This window comes from Tachyglossus aculeatus, chromosome 11 (assembly GCF_015852505.1).
Source record: "Tachyglossus aculeatus isolate mTacAcu1 chromosome 11, mTacAcu1.pri, whole genome shotgun sequence".
In the NCBI taxonomy this organism is placed as follows: Eukaryota; Metazoa; Chordata; class Mammalia; order Monotremata; family Tachyglossidae; genus Tachyglossus; species Tachyglossus aculeatus.
This window is the reverse complement of record NC_052076.1, coordinates 57101650-57119771: the sequence shown is the minus strand read 5'-3', so window position 1 is coordinate 57119771 and position 18122 is coordinate 57101650. Positions and strand designations below refer to the sequence as shown.

At 43.7% G+C, this 18122-nt stretch overlaps 1 protein-coding gene across 2 annotated transcripts; it reads left to right on the top strand.

Moving 5' to 3' along the window:
- On the top strand, window positions 1-14416 carry OGFOD1 (2-oxoglutarate and iron dependent oxygenase domain containing 1). 2 transcript variants are annotated; one of them, XM_038754710.1, is made up of 13 exons: window positions 1-210; window positions 5476-5621; window positions 6014-6060; window positions 7556-7656; window positions 7952-8068; window positions 8841-8932; window positions 9408-9536; window positions 9900-10013; window positions 10697-10776; window positions 11050-11351; window positions 12155-12277; window positions 12748-12806; window positions 14014-14416. In XM_038754710.1, the coding sequence occupies exons 1-13, from the start codon at window positions 48-50 to the stop codon at window positions 14173-14175; spliced, it is 1635 nt and encodes a 544-aa protein (XP_038610638.1). In that variant the 5' UTR covers window positions 1-47; the 3' UTR covers window positions 14176-14416. The 2 variants fall into 2 exon arrangements, with proteins under 2 accessions (XP_038610638.1, XP_038610639.1); XM_038754711.1 differs by lacking the exon at window positions 1-210 and having other exon boundaries at window positions 5475-5621; window positions 6018-6060; window positions 14014-14415.
- The last annotated feature ends 3706 nt before the right edge of the window (window positions 14417-18122 follow it).

Genomic DNA, 18122 nt, shown 5'->3' with positions numbered 1-18122 from the left:
CCTTAGCCGGAGTTAAGGTGCAGGCCAACGAAGAGGACAGGCCCGCCATGAGTGGGAAACGGCGAGCAGAAGTCAGCCCCCTAAGGCCTCCGGAGGGGAAGAAGAAAGGGAAGAGGGAGGTGACGGCGGAGTTTTCCAAGGCCATCAGGGAGGAGCCGTTCAAAAGGCAGCTGGCGGAGGCCTGGAGACGAAGAACACGGTTCGACCACGGTAACTGCCCGAGGGAAGAGGAGCAAGGCGGCGGTGGGAGGGGAGGCAGCGCCCAGAGAATCGATCAATCAATCAATCAATCGTATTTATTGAGCGCTTACTGTGTGCAGAGCACTGGACTAAGCGCTTGGGCAGTCCAAGTCGGCCACACGTAGAGACGGCCCCCACCCAACAGCGGGCTCACAGGCTAGAAGGGGGAGTGGGGTCAGTCGTTCATTCAGTCAGTCGTATTTATTGAGCGCTTACTGTGTGCATTCCTTCATTCGGTCGTATTTATGTATTTATTTTTACTCTGTTTATTCACTTTATTTGTACATATCTATTCTATTTATTTTGTGAGTATGTTTGGTTCTGTTCTCTGTCTCCCCCTTTTAGACCGTGAGCCCGCTGTTGGGTAGGGACTGTCTCTCTGTGTTGCCAATTTGGACTTCCCAAGCGCTTAGTCCAGCGCTCTGCACATAGTAAGCGCTCAATAAATACGATTGATGATGATGATTTATTGAGCGCTTGCTGTGTGCATTCGTTCAGTCGTATTTATTGAGCGCTTACTGTGTGCATTCGTTCATTCGGTCGTATTTATTGAGCGCTTACTGCCTGCACAGCACTGGACTGAGCCCTTGGGAAGTCCAAGTTGGCAACATGTAGAGACGGTCCCTACCCAACAATCAATCATTCCATAGTAAGCGCTTAACAAATACCAACATTATTATTATTATTATTATTATTATTATTATTATTATTTATTGAGTGCTTACCGCGTGCACAGCACTGGACTGAGCCCTTGGGAAGTCCAAGTTGGCAACATGTAGAGACGGTCCCTACCCAACAATCAATCAATCAATCAATCGTATTTATTGAGCGCTTACTGTGTGCAGAGCACTGGACTAAGCGCTTGGGAAGTACAAGTTGGCAACATAGAGAGACAGTCCCTACCCATTGGCAACATAGAGAGACAGTCCCTACCCAACAGCGGGCTCACAGTCTAGAAGGGGGAATGGGGCAGCATTCATTCGTTCATTCAATCAGTCGTATTTATTGAGCGCCTACTGCGTGCATTCGTTCATTCAGGCGTATTTATTGAGCGCTTACTGCGTGCATTCGTTCATTCAGTCGTATTTATTGAGCGCTTACTTTGTGCATTCCTTCATTCAGTCGTATTTACTGAGCACTTACTGCGTGCACAGCACTGGACTGAGCCCTTGGGAAGTCCAAGTTGGCAACATGTAGAGACGGTCCCTACCCAACAATCAATCATTCCATAGTAAGCGCTTAACAAATACCAACATTATTATTATTATTATTATTATTGTTATTATTATTTTTATTTATTGAGTGCTTACCACGTGCACAGCACTGGACTGAGCCCTTGGGAAGTCCAAGTTGGCAACATATAGAGACGGTCCCTACCCAACAATCAATCAATCAATCAATCGTATTTATTGAGCGCTTACTGTGTGCAGAGCACTGGACTAAGCGCTTGGGAAGTACAAGTTGGCAACATAGAGAGACAGTCCCTACCCAACAGCGGGCTCACAGTCTAGAAGGGGGAATGGGGCAGCATTCATTCGTTCATTCAATCAGTCGTATTTATTGAGCGCTTACTGTGTGCATTCCTTCATTCAGTCGTATTTATTGAACGCTTGCTGTGTGCATTCGTTCATTCAATCGTATTTATTGACTGCTTACTGTGTGCATTCGTTCATTCAGTCGTATCTATTGAGCGCTTACTGTGTGCATTCCTTCAGTCAGTCGTATTTACTGAGCGCTTACTGCGTGCACAGCACTGGACTGAGCCCTTGGGAAGTCCAAGTTGACAACATATAGAGACGGTCCCTACCCAACAGTCAATCAATCAATCAATCAATCGTATTTATTGAGCGCTTACTGTGTGCAGAGCACTGGACTAAGCGCTTGGGAAGTACAAGTTGGCAACATAGAGAGACGGTCCCTACCCAACAGCGGGCTCACAGTCTAGAAGGGGGAATGGGGCAGCATTCATTCGTTCATTCAATCAGTCGTATTGATTGAGCGCTTACTGTGTGCATTCCTTCATTCGGTCGTATTTATTGAACGCTTGCTGTGTGCATTCGTTCATTCAATCGTATCTATTGAGCGCTTACTGTGTGCATTCCTTCATTCAGTCGTATTTACTGAGCGCTTACTGCGTGCACAGCACTGGACTGAGCCCTTGGGAAGTCCAAGTTGGCAACATGTAGAGACGGTCCCTACCCAACAATCAGTCAATCAATCGTATTTATTGAGCGCTTGCTGTGTGCAGAGCACTGTACTAAGCGCTTGGGAAGGACAGGTTGGCAACATAGAGAGACGGTCCTTACCCAGCAGTGGGCTCACAGTCTAGAATCAATCAATCGTATTTATTGAGCGCTTACTGTGTGCAGAGCACTGGACTAAGCGCTTGGGAAGTACAAGTTGGCAACATAGAGAGACGGTCCCTACCCAACAGTGGGCTCACCGTCTAAAAGGGGGAGACAGAGAACAAAACCAAATATACTAACAAAGTAAAATAAATAGAATAGATATGTACAAGTAAAATAAATAAAAATATGTGCAAACAGTGGGCTCACAGTCTAGAAGGGGGAGGCAAAACAAAACATATTAACTAAATAGAATAGATATGTACAAATAAAATAAAGAGAGTAATAAATGCATACAAGCATATATACGGGTGCTGTGGGGAGGGGAAGGAGGTAAGGTGGGGGGAGAAGAAGGAGGGGGCTCAGTCTGGGAAGGCCTCCTGGAGGAGGTGAGCTCTCAGTAGGGCCTTGAAGGGAGGAAGAGAGGTTTTCTTCTTAATGATGATGGCATTTAATAAGCGCTTACTATGTGCCAAGCACTGTTCTAAGCGTCCGGGTGGATACAAGGTCATCAGCAGCACGTCTCAGTGGAAAGAGCACAGGCTTTGGAGTCAGAGGTCATGGGTTCAAATCCCGGCTCCGCCAATGTCAGCTGGGTGACTTTGGGCAAGTCACTTCTCTGGGCCTCAGTTACCTCATCTGTAAAATGGGGAATAAGACTGTCTACTTGTTTTGTTATCTGTCCGTCCCCCCGTCCCCGAGACTGTGAGCCCGTTGTTGGGTAGGGATTGTCTCTGTTGCCAAATGGTACTTTCCAAGCGCTTACTACAGTGCTCTGCACACAGTAGTTGCTCAATAAATACGATTGAATGAATGAATGAACAAATACAATTAGTATTAATAGTAGTAGGAACTGTTGGGAATTTCAGAGAAAGTAAAGAGGAGGAATGGGCCCACCCATGTATTCCATGAATACCCAAAGTCATTAGCAGACCTTTAGTACAGCCTTCAGATGAGGAGCGAGAAAGTCAATCAATCAATCAGTCGTATTTATTGAGCGCTTACTGTGTGCAGAGCACTGTACTAAGCGCTTGGGAGGTACAAGTTGGCAACATATAGAGTCCCACTCCCCAGCCTGGTTGCTGTGCCCTCTCCAGCCACAGAAGCCCAGCAACCGGACGTTAACCATGCACCCCTAATTTAGCCAATAGTCCCCACCCTTCTTCTTGTGAAGAATTTGAAAATCTGGAGATGAAACTTTATAATAGGAATGCGAACCTGCCTCGATCTCTCTATAGGAAGCTTGGGACACTTGGGAGACAAAGAGCAGCAAACAGACCAGACTCGAGGGCGGCAAATTGAAATTAGTCAAGGGTAATCACACCACCAAGAAACAGAATTGAAAATGGCATCAGGCCCTGGAGGCACAAATTAATCTGTCTTTACACGTACACTTGGTGGAAGGAATTGTTTTGCATCAGCTGTACCCCCAAACACAGTTTTGCTGCAAAATCTGTAACATTTTAAGGTCACATTAATGGGAAATGACACTGTGCTGGCAAAGATAAAACCAGGTTCTGACTTAGGTGGGCACGGCCGCGGAAACAGTAACAGCTTCACGGACAGCGGCTGTTGTGATTTTTCTAAAAAGTACATGAATTACAAGCTTGAAGCTCTTGTCAAAGTGCTTTTTGCTAATGGAGTTGAACTACGTAGACATGTTTGCAAACATGTAAAACTACCACTAACATCATCCATAAATGCAAAGGATAATGAATGGTTTAAGAGATGTGCTTCTGCACGGTGAGAAAATCCAGAGAGAAAAACAGTGGGGTGAAAACTCACATTTTTGAAGAGCTGCCTGAATTTTTTTGCTCTGCTTAGCTTTTGCGTAAAGGCTAGGTAGAGCTGAAAAACAAATTTCGCATCTCTTCCTTTTGCAACTTGACAGAACTGGAGTAATAATGAAAGCGAGGGCTATTAAACTTTATTGCACATTATTTCAAAATGATATGTAGGTATGTAAAATATTTCTGACACTAAATATTTCCAAAATCAGGGTCCTGAATAATCCATGGTGAAAGGCCTACGGAGCCCTCGTTATTGGAGTTGTCCTTTTTGCATCCCATGCCTCTTAACGATAAAGAATTTCACTTCTGTACTGACCCAAAAGTTCTGAGGGAGTTGAATGATTTAGGCCTCCTATTTTTACATTTCAAGGCTAGTTGTTCCATGAGAAGATGGAAAAATTGAAGATCTTCACTGGCAAAAGTTGCAGGACATATAAAGCTCTTATCGCTGTCAGACACAGTACCTTGTGTTTGCAAAAGCAGTTGGAGTACATTTTTCTTGCTCCTTTGAATTTGTTAATAACTTGGCATTTGCTTTCAAGAGGGGGACTTCTGTACCCTAATCAGCAATTTAAACTTGGAACTAATCTCAACCAATTTTAGATTCAACCCTCCAATGGCCAAGATTATATTCTCTTTGAATATAATTTGAATATTCTACATTGCGGGGGGGAAAAGCCAACCATGGTGGTGATTACAGTTTTTCCCCTAATCCTGGTCCCTGGCCACTAAATCTTTATCGGTATTTATTGAGTACCTTCTCCATGTAGAGCACTTTAGGCTTATGGGGACCATAAAATAGGAGTCAAAGACAAAGTCCTGCCTTGACGCTTATTATCTAAGAGGGAAAGCAGTCCTATATTGTCAAATATATTAGGAAAGCATAAGAGCGTAGATACAATTGATAAAAACAACAAATGAAGAAAACTTTAAAGAAATAGCTACTCTTCTGTATACTGTGGTGGTTGGTGGTAGGGTGTGCATTTCTAAGAAAAGACCATGAAAGGAAGGAGATGTTTAGGTAACCTAGTTGTTTACCTCTAAGATGTCCCACAGGGCAAAAAGTTCAATTTCAACAGAATTTTTTTTTCCCCTCAAAGATGCCATCGTCATGGACACTGAACCCTTTCATCACTGCGTGATCCCAAACTTCATCCACTGCCAGACCTTCTTGGAAGGGCTTCAGAAGGAGCTTTTGAACTTGGACTTCCATGAGAAATGCAACGATTTGTATAAATTCAAGCAGGTGGGTTTCTACTACTCCCCTAGGCCATTTTTACCATGACAGGAAATCTTCCTATATGTGCTCTTAGTCTTGGAACATGATTGTGTCTCGGTAAGCCAGACATCTTCATGAGATTCGCACCAAATAAGAACGCACTCTTTCCTCAAAATTTCCCTGCTAATTTTTGACTTTTATCCCTTTTCCATATAAAATCATTTTCTGTACTCCTGCTTTCCTCTCACATCTGGAATTCCAGAGTGGAATTTCTTGCCTGGTTTCCTCCTGAGGGATGATTTACAGTTTTCATTTTTTTAAGCATGGCATCAGCAAAGAACTCCTTAAAACAGGCAGTTGTGCATTTTATAGCCAGTGTCTAAGCCGAGAAACTTTTTTTTATTTTTCATGATTAAAAGTCAGATGACCTGAAGAAGAGGAAGGAACCGCATATATCTGCCTTAAGGTAAAGTATTTTCAATTTGTTTTGGTAAGTCAATCAGTCGTATTTTATTGAGCACTTGTTGTGTACTGAGCACTTGGAAGAATACAGTATAGCAGCTGGTAGACATATTCCCTGCCCACAATGAGCTTATGGTCTAGAGCAGGAGACAGACATTAATATAAAGAAATAAATTATGGATATGTAACTAAGGGCTGTGGGTTTGAGGGAGAGGAGAATAAAGGGAGCGAGTCCAGGCAGGCCTGGGTCTCTTGAATTTCAGAAACCTCAAAGGTGTTAAACATGTGTTAGTTTAATCTGCTCTCTAAGTGCTTCTATTATAAATGATATTACTAATGCTTCTGAAGCTACTATATGCTCAGAAAATAAGACAATGAAACTTCTTATAATATTGTCATCTAGTGCTTCCTATAAGCAAGATCAGACATAAGTCCCTGTCTCACATGGGGCCCACAGTCTAAAGTGGGTTTCTCATCCCCTCTTTTCAGATGAGGAAAAAGGCTCAGAGAGGCTAGGTGACTAGCCCAGAATCACACAGCAGGTGAGTGGCAGAGCTAGAATTAGAATCTGAGTCTCCGGTCTCCCAAACCTGTAGTCTTTTGGCCGCAGTGCCTCAATATCTCAGTAATTCTCAGAGTACAAACGGGGAGTTGACACCCAAAGAGAGAAGGGCCCTAGTGACACAAAAGCGATCAGGTGGAAGAGCTGAGATTCTTAATCCGGGACTAGACGATCCTGGCCACTGCTGGTCTTTCCACTTAACATGTGTATTTTGTAGATTCTCTGACGGAAAGAGTTGACACTTAAAAGGAATCGGAACTAAGCCTGTTTCAAGGTTGGAACTTTTCCGACTGCCTGGCAAAGTATCCTAGGTTTCTGAGAATCCACACAGTTAAAATGCTGATATTAGTTGTTGAAATTGGACACTGTTCCCTGGTTCCAAGCAACCAATGAAAAAAAAGATTCATTTAATGTTTGGATGGAATTATAATTGAAAAGCAGTGTGGCCTAGTTGAAAAAAACAGGAGCCTGGCAGGCAGAGGACCTGAGTTCTAATCCTGACTCCCCCACTTGCCTGCTGTGTGTCCTTGGGCAAGTTAGTTAAATTCTCTGGGCCTTAGTTTTCTCATCTTAAAATGAGGATTCACTATGTATTTCCCCTTTTACTTAAACTATGAGCCCCTTGGGAGACAGGAACTGTGTCTGGCCTGATTAACTTGTATCTACTGTAGCGCTTAGAACAGTGCTTGACACCTAATAAGCACTTAACAAGTACCATACTCACTGTTTATGTGTAATCTGTGAACTGACAGTTTTGGCAATCTTCCAATGGCTTTTTATCAGCTGAAAAAGCAATAGCCGCGAACCGCCTAAATAGTAGTTAGTAACTGTAAGGGCATTTGATCATTTAGTCCACCTTCCCTGCTTCTGAGCAATAACAACATTGGTTAAAAATCTAATCTGCACAAAAGCAGTCATCCCGTCTTCGTCTTTTCAGGAAAGTTCTGTTTGAAGAATTCCGAATGTGGCTTTCTGACATTGCTAAAGTGGACTTGGAACCAACCGTTGACCTGTCCTGTGCTAAATATGAATATACAGGTGAGGGGAACCAGGCTCCTAAATGTCTTCTAGAAAAGTCTTCGAGAGTTTTCAACTCTCCCATTCTTCCTAGCCAGTATCTCTAGAGCTTGCGATTGACTTTTAATGCTGACCAGATGACAAGTCTTGGTCGGGCTGCATTTTCTATCAGTCTGGACAACAGTCAACGCAGACATGTGGCTAACCTCATCCTCAGGATATAAAATGTCCACTGGATTGTTGCTGAGAGGCTGACTGCTGCAGATCTTGGGTGCGTACTTGAGAAGTGGAGACCCTGAAGTATTTGCCATTGCAGATGCCTTGCTGTGTCACGACGATGAGCTGGAAGGACGACGAATCGCCTTCATTCTTTACCTGGTTCCTCCGTGGGACGAGAGCCTAGGCGGCACCTTGGACTTGTATAATACAGATGGTAGGATCGAAGCAACACCCCCTCCCCCTTATAGCTAGTAAACCCTGACTGGTTCGATATAAGAAAAGAAGCCAAAAAGTATTTGTTTTCTTAGGTGAACAATCAAGTTTTGCCTTCACATACCTGTTGGCAAGGAAGGGGCATGCATTGAAAAGGGTAGGGGGGCTATGGGAGCCTTCCCCAAGAAGTTGTTCCATTACTGTGGGCATCGCAAAAGCAGTTAGAGGCAAGTGGTGTGCGTGCATTTGAGTTAGGCAGAACCATTGAGGGCCTGGATGAATTGGGTAGGAGCTGGAATTGAGGTTTATGACTTGGAGGAGTGGTAAACAGCCCCCATTCTTGACTTATGGGGAAGGAAAAATAACAGGGGGACTGAGGATGTGGTCAGCCATATATCCGTGTTGACTATTTTCCAGACTGATAGAAAATGCAGCCCAGCCAAGGCTTTTCATCTGATCAGCATTAAAAGTCAATCCCAAGAAGCTGCAGACATTCCTCATGGTTCTCCGTAGTTTTTAACGGATACTTGTTCCATTCCAAAGTGGGGGAAGATGGGGGTGAGTTTGAGAGGGAGAAGATGAGGGTAAAATACCCGTTTCTGGGATTTCTGTCCTTAACATTGAGCGTCTCTTGGGTGCAGAGCACTGTAACGAGGCACACGAAGAGATATGTCTCCTTCCCAGATGAGAAGTTAGTAACAAAACAAGGAGACGGCTATATGATTAACATAGACTATACATTAAATGTATGGGTGTGATCTTTTCTGGTGTAGAACATTTTCAGCCTCAGCAGATTGTCAAGTCTCTTGTCCCTTCGTGGAACACGCTGGCTTTCTTTGAAGTGTCTCCAGTATCTTACCATCAGGTAAGGACAAATGATCACACAGGCCCATCCTTACCCACAAAATCCTGGTGGTTTCATTTCCTCTCATCAAACTGAAACCCTGGCTAGTTCTTTTCCTTGAAAGCAGGCCAGCAATAAAGCAGCATGGCCTAGTGAAAGAGGGTGAAACTGGGCATCAGGAGACCTGGGTTCTAGCCCCAGCTCAGCCAGTGGCTTACTGTGGGGACTTGGGCAAGGCATTTTCCGTATCTCAGTTTCCTTATCTGTCAAATGGAGATGGTACTTGCCCTCCCTGTCTATTAGATTAAAATACCTGCGTGGGACACGGGACTGTGTCAAATCTCATTACCCTGTGCCTACCTCGGCACTTATGGGGAAGTGCTTTGAAATACCATAATTGAGGCTGAACTGAGAATCCTATTATGACTTTTGTTGCTGCCCTCTTTTACCAATGAATTATGCCTCCCCCCCCCAACCTCTATCCTTGTGTTTTCAGGTTTCTGAAGTTTTGTCAGAAGGCAAGTGCCGTTTGTCTGTAAGCGGCTGGTTTCATGGTCCTTCACTGGCGAGGCCTGCTCGCTACTTTGAGCCCCTCTTACCTCGGACACCTCACATCCCTCGAGATGTAAGTGAATCTTCGTCCTCTGATTGACTTCATCACAGCAACTGGGTCATTGTGACTTTTTGGCCTGAATTTCAAAAGAACTCTAAGTATAGAACGGCGCCTCCAGCCTGGTTTCACTGCCATGGACCGGTTAAGTCTTTTGGAGTCGGGTATTTATTTTTTGGGTAGGACGCTTGCCGGGTGAACTTTAAAAATGCCTGAATAAGTATGGGTCAGAGGGCCAGAGTCCCAGGTTCATTCAATCAGTCACGTTTATTGAGTGCTTACTGTGTGCACAGCACTGTACTAAGCACTTGGGAGAGTTCAATATAACAATACAACAGAGTTGTAACAGATTCATCTTCTAAATTGCAATATTTTCAGCATGAGATTTTATATGACTGGATCAGCCCTGCGTATCTGGACATTAGTTTCCAGGCTCAGATTCAAGAGGAGTTTGAGGAGCGATCAGAAATCCTCCTGAAAAGTTTTTTCAAGGTGAGTGAGATTTACTCCGTATACTGAACTGCCTACTCTTTTCAGGAGATAAAAGCTTGGGATGAGCATATTTTGGCCAGCTGTCTTTTCATGCTACTCTGAGGCTGGTTCTTTTGTCCCCAATAAGTATCCTAGTGGAAGCCAACCTTATCAATCAGTGATATTTATTGAGCACTTACTACGTGCAGAACACTGTACTAAGCGCTTGGGAGAGTACAGTTCAACAGAATTAGGTATGTTCCCTGCCCATAATGAGCTTACAGGCCAGAGGACTGGAGGGAAAGGGCTCTTTGTCCCCCAAGAGAGCAGAAGTCTTTTTGCCACCTGTCCACTCTCCTGACCTGGTGATCAGAAAAGGTCACAACCAGCCCCGAGGGTACGTAATTCACTCTCCACACTGCAAGTAGAGAAGGATATGTCACCTGGCCGTAGACCTTGCTGAGAGAATGGCAAGGGACTCGTCAGAACCAAACCCAGCCATCTGCTCGGCCATCCTCCCACCAGCGAGACAGAGGAAAGGAGAATGAGTGCTGAGGGCGAGCTCGCTGTGGGCAGGGCCTGCCTCTGTTTATGGTTATCCCGTACTCTCCCAAGCGCTTAGCACAGCGCTCTGCACGTAAGAAGCGCTCAATAAATACAACCGACTGACGGGCTAAGGGCAGTTTGAATTTCTTGTTTTCCAGGCTGAGAAATTTGAAAAGGTATGTGAAGCTTTGGAGAAAGGAGACTTGGAATGGATCAGCCAAGGTCCCCCGAACAAAAGGTAGAATTGAATCTATCAGTGCAAGTGACCCTCTCATGAATTTGCAGGACTACCTTGTGGGGTAGTTTCGTGAACATAAACCCCTCACCTGCCCTAAAATGAATTTTGACTTGTCCTTTAGAAAGCTGTCACTAGCTCTCGCAGCAGAAAACACACCTTGGGGGTCGAGAGGGAGAGGGAAGACTTTTTGGTGTTGTGCTAGTTAACTAGCTTATATTTCCCGAATCGTTCAAAGCCAGGGCCTTTGAGCTTCTTGGGGTGGCTACCTTTCAGATTTTATGAGAAAGCTGAAGAAGGGAGGCTTCCAGACATCTTAAGGGAGTGTATGGAGTTATTTCGCTCTGAAGCACTGTTCTTGCTGCTCTCCAACTTCACGGGCCTGAAACTTCATTTCCTGGCCCCTTCAGATGAGGAGGAGGATGAAGAAAAAGAAATCATCGGCACAAGCAACGTCGAAGCTGGTCCCGGACACAGCTCCTTTAAACCAGAGTCCAGAGAAAGCAGTCCAAGATCCAGTAGCGACACAACCCAAAACAAGGCTGAATCAGAATCAGAAGACGAAGAACCAAAGAATAGTAAGACGCAGTTGGTCTACCCAGTCCCAATTCTCCCTCTAGAAGCCCATTAAACTACTCGTGCGCAGATTCTCTCCTGAATCCATTCATGTATTCTAGGAATTGATCTCCATACTTAGGCTTTAGAAGAAATTAGTGTAACCCTAATGCAAATTGTGCCTAATGACTTTCTTCTATTCAATTTTTAGTGGTTTTTCTTTTATAGTGTTAAGTACGTGTCAAACACTGTTCTAAGCGCTGGAGTAGATACGGTTTAGTTGGTTCCGATCCAGTCTGGGGCTCACAGACTAGGAGAGAGAGCGGGAATCTGTTTTTTGTGGGAATCTGTATTTAGGGCGGCACTTTGCATGCCCACGCTACAAGCACATGTTCCCTCCTGATGTGGGATTCATTAAAAGTTGGTGAGGGGAGTAAGTGGATTATTATTATTATTTGTAGTATTTGTTAAGCACTTACTATTTGCCAAGCACTATACTAAGTGCTGGAGGAGATAAAAGATAGTCAGGTCCCTTATGGCGCTCCCAGCCTAAGCAGGTTTTGAATCCTCATTTTGAAGATAAGGTTATTGAAGTCCAAAGGAGTCGTAACTTGCCCAAGGTCACACAGCTGGCAAGTGGAGGGCCCGGGATTAGAACCCAGGTACCCTGGCTCCCAAACTCGTGCTCTTTCTACTAGGATACGCTCCATCTCGTCATTGTATTCGTCTATCCTTTGTATTGTATCGTATTGTCCAAATCCCTTCTGTATTGCATGTTGTACCAGCCCCGCTTTCTGCTGTTCAGCTCCTCATTGCTCTTCCTTAGGATCCAGCGTTCCTACATGCAAGGGTGAGTTGAGGTTCTGGAAAAACGGCCACTACACCTTAGTCCACGACATCAAAAATACCGAGTTTGCTCTGGACCTGCTGCTTTACTGTGGCTGTGAAGGTAGGCGGTACTGTGCGGCGGCCCTTCTGGTGACTCGTTCAGAAGCATTTGATTCCTCGGGAAAAAATGGGATCAGGCCCAGGACTGGAAGAAGTGGCCTCAGTGCTACCGTGCCTCCACATCACTGCCTCTGATTGCCACTCCAGCCATGCAGTATTAATAAGGATGATGGTAATGATGATATGAATGGCATTTGTTAAAGCACTTTCTATGCGTCATCTATCTATGCGTAGATGCAAGTGAATCAGGTTGGACACAGTCTCTGCCTCACGTGGGGCTCACAGTTTAAGCAGTTCACTGGGGAAAAGAATACAGCAGGTGCTTAGCAGTGACTGTGGGAAGAGCTACTAGATGAAATTAGCAGCCACTCAACCCTGACAGTGCCCCAGCATGGGAGCAGTTCAGGGCTGTTGATAAGCAGGTGATGCGAATATGTGCTGTAAGTAAATACATATATATCTTTTTTGAAGGTTGGGAAGCAGAATACGGTGGTTTCACCTCCTACATTGCAAAAGGTGAAGATGAAGAGGTGAGGTGCACTCATCAGCAAATTGGCATTTTTTCCGACTTTGAGGAAAACCCCATGTCCGGTAGCCTCAGCTCCCGTTACCGTCTCTTTGTCCTGGGAACTTGTGACCTGAATGGCATAGGTTCTTGGAAATCGTGACCTGAATGGCATAGATCCTGGAGCCCCATAGGAACATCCATGGTGAGGTGGAAATGCTTTTAGTAGGGAATGGACTCTTTAAAGAAATAAAAAAATGGAAGTGGGGGAATCAAAATTAGGTTTAAATCCAAGGTTTTAGCCTGTATTTTTATATCTATTGGGTAAATGTTCCTTTGAAATATTACTCCTTTTTGATTTTCCAAATTGAGTGGCTAAATAAAAGTTAGACATTTTAGCTACTTGTTGGCATACAATGCTGCAGTGTTAAGGCAAGTTTGGCAATTCTGGGTGTCAGACTTCGGTGTCAGACTTCAGTGTCAGTCTGATATTTAATGATAGTCGTGTCTTGGTTTTTGAGACGCGGCCTCCATATTTGAGGAAGAAGAAGAATGACGCACATCTTAAGCAAAAACCTGCAATGGTGGTTCAGTTATCCAGGAAAATGTCAGGCTTCTACCGAATGGGGAGAAGGGAAATCTCCCAGAAAAAAATGTAATTTGAAAAACATCCAAACATTCCAGATATCAGATTCCAAAATACTGACAGCAAGAGAGTTTTTGACAGTTCATCATACAGTCGCATTAAATTGATTTAAGTGTTTTTGGCAGAATTAAATGGATTCATAAGCCAGCTTCTATCATTGGGGCAATGAAAGTGTTGTGAAATTTTATACACACTGGATTTAGCTCTAACTTTAAACATAATTCAGGGGGAAGAAACTGGGTTTAAAAAAATCAATATCCTAGCTCTAATGTAGGGCAGTCTGAATTAGTAAAGAGAACAATTCCATATGTTGTGGAGGAGGGGAAAGAGGGTGGCTCTTTTTATGGAAAGGAACTAATCTATTCCATAGCACCATGTATGGGAATATTTTCTGTTGCGTTTTAAAAAAAGTAAATCCAGGGCAGCCTATTCTGGCCCAGAACGAAGGAGCTAACTCTGGAGTAAATCATTTGGAAACCCTTTCATTGGTGCACTGAGATAGCTGTCACTGTTTCCTGGATGTGGGTGGGAGAGTGAGAAATATGGTTTTGCATTCTAATGCTTTGATTTTGTGTATCTATTTCAGTTGCTCACAGTGAATCCAGAAAACAATTCTTTGGCTTTGGTTTTCAGAGATAAAGAGACTTTGAAATTTGTCAAGTACATTAACCACCGAAGCTTGGAGCGAAAGAATACTAACCAGAGCAGAGCAGGGTTCTGGGATTTTTCTTTTGTGTACTACGAATAAAAAACTTTGCCAAAGATGAGAGCCTGTCATCGAAGAGGTATTGCAACACCAGTAAAGAAAGAGCTGAACTAGGAAAGTACAGGATCACCTTTAAAAAAAAATGCCACATACACCACCTATTGATGCCCATTTTTTAAAGTCTGATGATGAGTGATGTCTCAAGAATCAATTCTAAACCATGCGGATTATCTTGGATCCAAACTTTTAGCCTGGGACTGAGGAGCCTGTGCTTTAAAGCTTTGACTTTCCGGTTTCCTGTTCATCTTATTTTTTTCCTTAGTACTCACAACAGCTTGAAATTAGGTATAATTGGATTGGCTTCCATAAACACAAAAGTCCTGCACCTTTCTCTTGCCACACGTTTACTTACCTGGGAAAAAAAGCCTTGGATCTCAGTCATGGGATAAATCCTGAAGACCCTCACACCAAACGCTCAGTCAGTGGCATTACTTTGGGCAGAGAGAGCACTGTACTAAGCACACTGGAGAATATAATATAGTTGGTAGAGACGATCCGTATACTCAAGGAGCTTACAGTCTTATAAAGGAGAGCTGTACTTTCCTATGAGTTCCTACAGGCTGTAGCAATAATAGTAATAATAATGATGGCATTTGTTAAGCGCTTACTATGTGCAAGCACTGTTCTAAGTGTGTGTGGGGGGGATCAAGTTGTCCCACGTGGGGCTCACAGTCTTAATCCCCATTTTTACAGATGAGGTAACTGAGGCTCAGAGAAGTTAAGTGACTTGCCCAAGGTCACCCAGCAGACTTGTGGTGGAGCCGGGATTCGAAGGAGGGTGATAGCTATTATCAGGACCACCCTACGGAGAGAGTACCTCAGGATCCCAGGGAAACGCTTGCCTCTATTTGGAAGATTTGGCACACAGTGACGGGATCCTCAGGCCCCAGTAGCAGAGATTGTGGGGATGGGCTGAAGAAACCCTTCCTGAATCCCCTCTGGGTTTCCTACATAAAATACGTGGCTTTCTTGTCCCTCTCATGTGTCCATCAGAGAAGCAGCATGGACTTGGGAGTTGGAAGGTTCTAATCCCTGAATTGCCACTTATCTTCATCATCAATCATATTTATTAAGCGCTTACTACCTCATCTGTAAAATGGGAATTGAGATTGAGCCCTACGTGGAACAGGGACTGTGTCCAACCCGATTTGCTTTTATGCACCAGTGCTTAGTACAGTGCCTGGCACATAGTAAGTGCTTAACAAATAAGTTATGGTATGTGTCCAGCACTGTGGTAGACGCAAGACAACCAGATCGGCCGAAAACCCTATCCCACATGGAGATCACAATCCAAGAATGAATAAAACACGGGTATGAATCCCCATTTTGCAGATGAGAAAACAGGCACAGCGAAGTGAAGTGAGTGTCTGAGGTCACACAGCTGGCAAGGGACAGAGTTTGGATTAGAGCCCAGGTTCGCTGGTTCTTTCCACTAAACCATGCCGTTTCTTATTCACTGCAGCCAGTGAATACCTGCAGATGAGATAGAGGGAAACTGGGAGGCATTTTAATCAGTCGACCTGTATGCAGAGCACTGTACTGAGCATTTGGAATACAATACAACAGAGTTGGTAGACACATTCCCTGCCCAAAATTTTAAGAGCTATGATGGCAAGAGAAACAGGAGAAAGTAAGGTTGGGGCAGTGAAATGGTACAGTGTAGTAGTGAGGAGGTTAACCTGATCACCAGGCAGTCATCAGGGATGATCAACAACACCCAATATTGCTATATTACTCAGCTTTTATTTGAGTACACAATTCTAAGTAGTTCTGGTAGAAGTAGGGTATGCAATGTGTATTTCAGAAACCAAATCCCCATTTCTAACATTCCTATGAAAATGGATTCCAACTTACAATATTTTTTGACTTAGGATGCAATTTTTCAGGGACCAATAATGGGGACATGACAAAGGCGTAAAGGGAAGTTAGAAATAAACCCATAATTTAACTTTACATGGGCTATAGTCCTGTCATCATGGCTAAGCCTGAAAACATAATCCATCTTGGCAAAATTATCAAATTTTGGTAGGGCAGGCTGCAATGTCATTTTTAACCAAGTACGGTCTAGGAATTAGACTTCTGGGGTTCTGTCTCTGACTTCGGTGTGATTGAGGAACGTCAGACTATTTCATAGGCTTTTATCCAATTAATCCTCACAACTTCCCTGCAAGACTTCACAGAACTCAAAACCGAAGCATAGAAGATTTAAATCATTTGGCCTCAAGCAGCAGACTACAGGAGTGGATCCCAGGTCTCTTAACTGCCAGTCTCCAGCTCAGTTCTCCAGCCCACCTTGGCTCCTCCACGGGTAGAAGGAGAAATTGAAAAGTGCATAATGAGTTTTAGATAAATGCCTTGAATCATTAGCCTTCCCCACTCCCCCAAATTCCACTTTATAGTGTCATTCCTCAAAACCGGCACCAAAACCAATTCAATGATATTTATTGAGCACTTACTGTGTGCAGAGCACTATTAAGTGCTTGGGAGATTGAAATAGTACAATAGAGTTGGTAGACATTCCCTGTCTACAAGTAGCTAACAGTCTAAAGGAGCCACATGGGCCTGTCATTTCTAAAACCCCCTGAAAAAAAATCACCCTCCCTTTTAACACTATTTTGCTAGTGCATTTTCTTAGACCTCTTCACCCCCCAAAAAACTCAGAGAACACTAATGAGTTCTAAATGCTTAAATACATAAGAGGGGATAATGCTAAATACATGAAAGCATCAGTTAATAGCTTCATACAGTAGATGTATAACTTGGTCCTCTAAAAACACCACCAAGGAGAAGTTCAATTACTTAAAAATCTGGGGATATCTCTGGGGTGTATTAAAAGGTGCAATTTTGAATTATTCCAGGAATTATCTCTCAAACTTCTTGCTAGGCTCAATATTCCCCTCCAAAACTCAATAGTTTAATACAAAACAGGTAAACATATCAATTGAAAACTGCTTCCCTCCCCACCCCAAAGCCATCATCCCCTGTTTATATTTCCGAGGAAAGCATGAGGTCATGTTAAACAGAACTGGACAGGAAAACAAGACATGGCCCAATGGGAAGACTTGTCCTTAATTAGGCTAAAAAACCCCACCACTTTTCATGAGAACACAAACATTCCTTTAACTGACACCACTAATTTTTTTTTTTCTATAGAAAAAGGCTCACATTCACAAACAGGCTTTAAGGCAATGGAGACCACACTGGGAATGTCCAAATGGCAACTTCTAGGACAAACAGTTTGGATCTATGCAAACAAAATGATATTATGAGTCATTAACAAATCAAGCTGGAGAGAGAGTAGCGAGGGTGGAGACCAGGAGGGAAAAAACCAAAACGCAAAAGATAAAAGCTACAACAGGCGAAGGTTTCTGGTGGAAGCGAGAGATGATTTAAGTCCCATGATTACAGGATTCTGGATGGGTCATATTTTTAACTGCAACTTCTAAAATGGGAAGCTTTAATAAAGGCGTTGCAAGTCAGTTTAAAGGTTACACAATAGTAACAAGGTTCTCATTCTTTGATTTCCCAGACACTTGGAGACGACTAGGAGTGAATTTAATTGAAAACAGGCCTTTCTGGAACGTGGATTTTGAGAGGTAGCCCTTCACTTTATACGTCTTCTTGTGAACTCCGGGACTTTTTAGCAACTCCGATAAGCTCACCTGTAGTTACGAACTTACTCTGTAACTCTTTAAGGCTGGCAAAAGTAGTTTAGTCTACTGCATGTGCCTTAATGGTGGAAACACTAAAACTCTTCAGTCAACTGGAATTGCTACTTTGTGAAATGGGATATTTGTGCTTGACCTAATGGAAAGAACAAAGGCCTGGGGGTGGGGGTGTCCGAAGGACCTGGATTCTAATCCCAGCTCTGCCACTTGTCTGCTGTGTGTGACCTTGGGCAAGTCTATTCACTGTGCCTCAGTAACCTC

Coding starts and splice junctions, on each gene's coding strand:
- OGFOD1 (XM_038754710.1), top strand. CDS start 48: ATGAGTGGGAAACGGCGAGCAGAAGTCAGCCCCCTAAGGCCTCCGGAG. Junction 5,622..6,013: donor ATTTGTATAAATTCAAGCAG/GTGGGTTTCTAC, acceptor CATGATTAAAAG/TCAGATGACCTGAAGAAGAG. Junction 7,657..7,951: donor TGCTAAATATGAATATACAG/GTGAGGGGAACC, acceptor TTGCCATTGCAG/ATGCCTTGCTGTGTCACGAC.